Source organism: Lactuca serriola, chromosome 7 (assembly GCF_051521515.1).
Source record: "Lactuca serriola cultivar US96UC23 chromosome 7, Lser_US96UC23_V15, whole genome shotgun sequence".
In the NCBI taxonomy this organism is placed as follows: domain Eukaryota; kingdom Viridiplantae; phylum Streptophyta; class Magnoliopsida; order Asterales; family Asteraceae; genus Lactuca; species Lactuca serriola.
In genome coordinates this window covers 149,209,527-149,216,147 of record NC_136414.1, presented here as the reverse complement: position 1 = coordinate 149,216,147, position 6,621 = coordinate 149,209,527, and the positions used below count along the sequence as shown (strand labels likewise).

At 37.8% G+C, this 6,621-nt stretch overlaps 1 protein-coding gene across 1 annotated transcript; it reads right to left on the bottom strand.

Annotated features, from left to right (window-relative positions):
* Positions 1-4,872: 4,872 nt before the first annotated feature.
* On the bottom strand, positions 4,873-5,559 carry LOC145064452 (uncharacterized). Its single transcript, XM_079011902.1, has 2 exons — positions 5,378-5,559; positions 4,873-5,335 (listed from the first exon to the last, which is right to left on the bottom strand). The coding sequence occupies exons 1-2, from the start codon at positions 5,557-5,559 to the stop codon at positions 4,873-4,875; spliced, it is 645 nt and encodes a 214-aa protein (XP_078868028.1).
* Positions 5,560-6,621: the final 1,062 nt, after the last annotated feature.

Below are 6,621 nucleotides of genomic sequence, written 5' to 3'. Positions count from 1 at the left end.
TATAGATGACAAGAAAGAAACCACGATGAGGCTCGCCGGGGAGCAGCCTCGCCACCTCCTTCAGTTCTTCAACGCATCTTCGCACCTTTCCTTACTGAAGTTGCTTTTGAAGCTTACTTATTTCCCTCGGATCTTCCTTCCTTCATTCTCTTTCGCAAATCAATGCTTAAGTAACCCTTGTTGCTTCCGATCTTATTCTTCCCTAATCAGTCCGATTGAGCACCTGTATGAATGAGCTTTCTGAAGTTCCAGTCACCGCTTGGGTGTTGTACAACATCTTTCAACTGGCGGTTAACCCGATCAACAAGATAAGGAATAAATGAGTGGTGGTTAGAATCTGGCACTCCAAGTCCGATCAGGTCTGTTAGAATCCTTTCCCTATTTCGTTAGTTTCTCTTTGTTGTGAAAGTAGGTCACGAAGATCAACACAATCACACCCAAACTGTACACATCATTTTTTTTTGTTTGATTTCTTGAGCTTTGAAATCAATTCATATTTCTAGGAAAAGATGATGAACAAATGATGACTAGAGGATCAAGGTTGATTGAAATCAGCATATCAATGAAAATGAATAGCAAAAGATCAGCATACAACAAGGACCAAACATGTAATTTACTCTAAATAAATATAAATCGAAGCAAATAACTACAGATAGAGAAAGGTTAAGGCAGATCAAAGATTCAGGTCTCTAGTCTCGACTGATATTGTATTTGTTCTTTAACTTCAAGGGTTGTTGATTGTTGATGATAATGGGGGATGTGATCATCGGCTCAACATGATCCGACTCAGGATCAGGTAGTGGCAAAAGAGGGGTTGCGTCAGGGTCAGATTGAATACGTTGAAAGATCTGATACGGTGGAGGATGGAGGATCCATGTTGATTGAAATAGATTGGGATTTTTCCTTTTGATCTTCTATTTTATTATGGTTGGGTAAGTTGGAGGTGAAGAGAATGGTTCCAGTCATGCTATTGAGGAAGAGAAAGAAGACATTGGGAGTGAATTTGGAGATTCAGGAAATCTAAGAGAGTGGGATGGAGGATGAATGGGTTCATCTGGTTATGTATGTTTCTGTGTGAAACGAGAGAAAGAGAGAGAGAGAGAGAGAGAGAGAGAGAGAGAGAGAGAGAGAGAGAGAGAAAGAGAGAGACCACTTTTATTTTTTAATTATTAAACTAAAAAAATAGGTATTAATTATTATATTTTAAAAAAGTGGATATATTTTTTTAGGTGCAAAAATGGTCCCTTATAAGTGAAAAGACAAATATACCCTTATTGATTCCTGCAACCCTACTGTAGATCTAGTAGCACACCAGAAAGATTGAGAGAAAACGTTGCATTATTTTTATTCATCATTGATCTAATTCTAAAAGAACAGAAAAGAAATATTTATACTAAAAAAGCTAGGGTCGGCTCAACCCTATAACAGAACAAATAAAGGGATAATATCCCTTCAGCCTAAATAAAGAATCAAATAAGAAAATTAAATTCAGAAATCTTCACTCCCCCTCAAGTTGGATATGGATATTAATCATATCCAACTTGCTCTTCATATTTTCAAATTTGTTGTTTGGAAGGGCCTTGGTGAGAATCTCAGCAACTTGAAAGTCTGACGGGACATGCAGCAGCTCCAAAATTCCAGATTCTAACTTTTCTTTAATGAAATGGCGATCAATCTCCACATGTTTGGTACGATCATGATGGACAGGGTTTCTAGCAATTTCAGTTGATGCTTTATTATCACAAAATAGAGTTATCCTTTGGTTATTCTGCATTTTTAGTTCCTTCAGCATCCTTCCTAACCATATCCCCTCACATATACCCTGACACATTGCTCAGAATTCAACCTCAGCACTACTTCTAGCCACCACAGATTGCTTCTTGCTATGCCAAGTGATCAAATTACCCCACACAAAAGTGCAATAACCTGTGGTTGACCGTCCATCAACACAAGATCCTCCCCAATCTGCATCAGTGTAGACATTTACTCCTCTCTCAATGGATTTTTTAAAGTATAGACCATATCCTGGATTTTTTTTAAGTAGTGCAGAATTTGAAAAACAGCTTCCATATGCCTAGTTGTGGGAGCATTCATGAATCTACTCACCATACCCACAGCAAACCCAATGTCAGGTCTTGTGTGTGCAAGATAAATCAACTTACCCACTAATCTTTGATATCTTCCTTTATCAACATGCTCATCTTCGGCTTTTGTTCGAAGTATTATTCCTAGTTCCATTGGCACACTTTTTGGTTTGCAACCCAACAATCCGGTTTCTTTCAAGAGATCAAGAGTGTACTTTCTTTGTGATACAAAAATGCCTTTTTCTTGATCTGGCAATTTCCATACCAAGAAAGTATTTAAGTTGGCCCAAATCTTTTATTTCAAATTCTTGTCCTAAAACAAGTTTCAGTTCTTTAACTTGCTCTGAGTAGTCTCCGGTTATAATGATATCGTCCACATAAACAATCATGATTGCAACTCTCCATCATGGGAGTGTTTAGTGAACATCATGTGGTCCGTTTTCCCCTGAATGAATCCGTATCGCTTAACCACTTGAGTCAGTTTTTCAAACCATGCTCGTGGTGATTGCTTTAGGCCATAAAGAGATTTTTTAAGTTTGCACACCATTCCTTTGTTTTTCGGAGATTCGAGGCCAGATGGAACATCCATGTAAACTTCTTCCTCTAGTTCCCCATTTAAGAATGTGTTCCTTACATCGAGTTGATGTAATGGCCAGTCAAGATTTACAGCAAGAGAGAGCAATACACGAATGGAATTTAGTTTTGCCACGGGAGCAAAAGTTTCTACGTAGTCGATCCCGTAAGACTGTGTAAAACCTTTAGCGACCAGCCTTGCTTTAAATCTGTTTGCACTACCATCGGAGTTGTATTTGACAACAAATACCCATTTGCGCCCCACTGTTTTCTTTCCTGGTGGAAGATTAGTGTATTCCCATGTTTTGCTTTTCTGAAGAGCATTCACTTCTTCACAGACTGCATTTTCCCATTCCTTTTTTGAGATTGCTTCATGAAAGTTCCTAGGAGCTTGAATTTCTGAAACTGAAAGAGCAAAAGCTTTGTACTTTGGTGAGAGTTTGTCATATGACACAAAGTTACTTATTGGATGCATAGTATAACTTCTCTTCCCTTTCCGTAAAGCAACTGGAATATTTAAATCATCCGGCTCATTTGGGGAAATGTAAGAAGTGGAATCATTAGATTGAGTATTACCTGGTGAATTCGGAGGTGATTCATGTTTGTGTGTTTCAGTAGTAACTTGCTCTACCACCTTCTTAGTATGCTGTCTCGGCCTTCTGGTGTAGACTATGTAGTCTTTTTGAGCATCTTGATTTGAAGTTCCATCAGTTGGTGGAGTTTGAATGCCTGGATTTTCACTGTTATAATCTACTTCAACTGGTATCACTATTGGGTCGGAATGGTATAAGGTAGCATAGTCCAAAAATTGATATTCCTCAAAGTTCTCCCTCTGAATATCAGTTTTGGAGTAGTAGGGGTTGTCTTCAAAGAATGTGACATCCATGGAGTGATAGAATTTTCTGGTGGACGGGGAGTAGCGCTTATAACCTTGCTGGTTTGGGGAATATCCTAGAAAGACACATTTGAATGACCTAGGGTCTAACTTGCTACGGTTTGGTTGATGATTATGAAAAAATAAGGTACAACCAAATATTTTAGGTTGTACTTGGGACAAAATCTGAATGTGAGGGAAACTGGATTGAAGATATTGGTGTGGCGTTTTGAAGTCAATGACTCGAGAAGGCATCCTATTAATAAGGTATGTTGCATTTAAAACGGATTCACCCCAAAAATGATTCAAAACAGAACTGGATAATAGTAATAACCGAGTTACCTCAAGTAGGTGTCTATTTTTTCTTTCTGTTACTCTATTCTGTTGGGGGGTGTCAACGCATGATATCAGGTGAACAATTCCCTGTTGAGTAAGGTAGTTTCCCAACTCAGACTAAAAGTATTCTTTTGCATTATCCGATTTAAGCACTTGAATTTTTGTTGCGAATTGGTTTTGTATCATTTGATGAAAACGTTGGAAGATCGGCCCAACCTCAGATATGTCTTTCATCAAAAATACCCATGTAACACGGGTGTGGTCATCAATAAAGGTAACAAACCATCTCGCACTAAAGATATATTTCACTCTGGAGGGTCCCCAAACATCACTATGGATTAAGTATAAAGGATGAGAAGGTTTGTACGGAAGTGGAGAATAAGTATGTCTAACATGTTTGGAAATTTGACACACTTCACAATTTTAATCATTCGGATTTTTAATCATTAAATGGGGAAACAACTTCTTTAAGTAATGAAAATTTGGATGACCTAATCTATGATTCCATAGCATCACATTATTTTGACTAGAAACATGAAACACTGACGAGACAAAATGTTTTTTTAACTTCTCGACTTCAAGGTGGTAGAGCTCATCGCATACTTTAGCAATACCAATCATCTTCCCCGAACTCATGGCCTGAAACATACATACAGATGGGGTTAAGATAGTAATGCAATTAAGATCCCTCATTAATTTAATGGGGGATAATAAATTGAAGTCTAGATTAGGGACATATAACACATATTTCAATGTTATATTCTTGGATATGACAATTGTACCAATGCCCTCTACTATTGAGTCTTCTCCTGTAGCAACTCGTATTGTTCTTCCATTAGGTACTGGCTGGAAGTCAGTGAATACATTCTGATCCCCAGTCATGTGATTAGTAGCTCCACAATCAACAACCCATGGTTTTTCTGCAAATGCAGTTGTTACAAATGCAGATGAGACTCCACCTTGTTGAGCCACAGCAGCAATCCCTTTGTCTTCACGGGATGTGATTTACAACATCTTCCGGAGGGCTTCAATTTGTTCTTTGCTAAACACTTCTTGGTTGTCACTAGCAGCTACATTTACACGAGCACTAGGTTTCCAGTCATATGGTTTTCCATGAATTTTCCAGCAAGTTTCTTTGCTGTGACCAGGTTTTTTGCAATGATCACACCAAGGCCAATTATTCTTCTTCTGAGATGTTCCAGGGCTCACTTGAAATTTCATACTAGATAGGGCATGAGTTGCAAGATCATATCCCTCATTTGCGATGTTGCCAATATTTCCAAGCATTACTCTTCTTCGACTTTCTTCATGTCGGACTTCTGAGAACACTACCCTGAGGTTGGGCATAGGTTTAGTACCAAGAATCCTTCCTCGGACTTCATCAAGTTCCTGGTTGAGCCCAAGAAGGAATTTATAAATCCTTTCAGACTCAACCAACCGCTTGTATTGTTTTCCATCTTTCGGGCAGCTCCAAGTAACAGCATCAAGGACATCGAGTTGCTGCTAATACCGGTTCAATGTAGTGAAATAACTCATCACAGTTAACTCGCCTTGACGGAGATCATGAAGAATTCCATTGATTTCAAATAGAGCTGAAGTTTTATCTTGATTTGAGAATGTGTCACGAGCCGCTTCCCAAATTTCTGATGATGTCTTGTAAAACATAAATTGTTCTCCTATTTCAGGAGTCATAGAGTTCAAGAGCCATGACATAACCATATTGTTCTCTGCCTTCCATTTTTTATGTTCTGGACTTCTATCATCAGGTTGGACTAGATTTATGGACAAGTAGTCTTCTTTGCCTTTTCTGTGACATCCCCATTTTCACGGCCAGAAAAGACCGATTTGTTTATGCTTTGTTTTATAAAATCAGAGTAATATTTTAAAGAAAATGGTTGCGGAATTTGTTCCCAAAACAAGATATGATAATAACTTATCAAAACATTTCTCAAAGAGAATGTATTTTCATTTAATAATAAAACCTCGGGATGTCATGTTCCTATACAGACATATAAGCATAAACAGAACTTACATTCAATTACACTAATGATTTATATCTCCTTTAAATCTCTCTGTGAAATATGTCTTCGTATTGATACCTGTGATACAAAGAAAACTGAGTGGGTCAGGCTTGGGAGCCTGGTGAGCATATAGGGTTTTCAACCCACAATAATATAATTATTATATTTAATTATCAAATAATCAATCCAATTACCCACCCCCTTTATCTCCATTTATTTTCTTATATATTTATCCTAAGAACCGATTACCCTTCTCCCATTCATTCCTAAGGATTGCCCTAAGGAATTAGCACAAAGTCTAGTGCTACCATGGTTCTTGGATCACCTCTGGTGAACACGCAATTCACAATAATTAATGGACACCTAGTTTAAGAACACCTAAAGAATATTTAGTTCCAATATTACCCAATGAACATAATTATCTAAGGAACATAGAGTATGAAAGCTCTTAATTCAAACAACGTGATAATAAAGTATATCTTGATCCTACAAAACCACTGATATTATGAACACATATTATATTTCTAAAACAACATATCCCATCCCGTCGATCCCCACATACTGACCCTATACAATGATCTTACGAGATCTAGCCTAAGGATTTGTTATGAATAACAACTGACGAAGCTGCTTCGGAAATTCCCTGGCAGCAAACGAGGATCAATAAAGACATCAAATGAGGGGAATGAAATAAGTTTCACCACGAACCTTCGTTCGTAAAACAAAGAACCAC

Coding starts and splice junctions, on each gene's coding strand:
- LOC145064452 (XM_079011902.1), bottom strand. CDS start 5,559: ATGACTCCTGAAATAGGAGAACAATTTATGTTTTACAAGACATCATCA. Junction 5,336..5,377: donor TATTTCACTACATTGAACCG/GTATTAGCAGCA, acceptor TGTTACTTGGAG/CTGCCCGAAAGATGGAAAAC.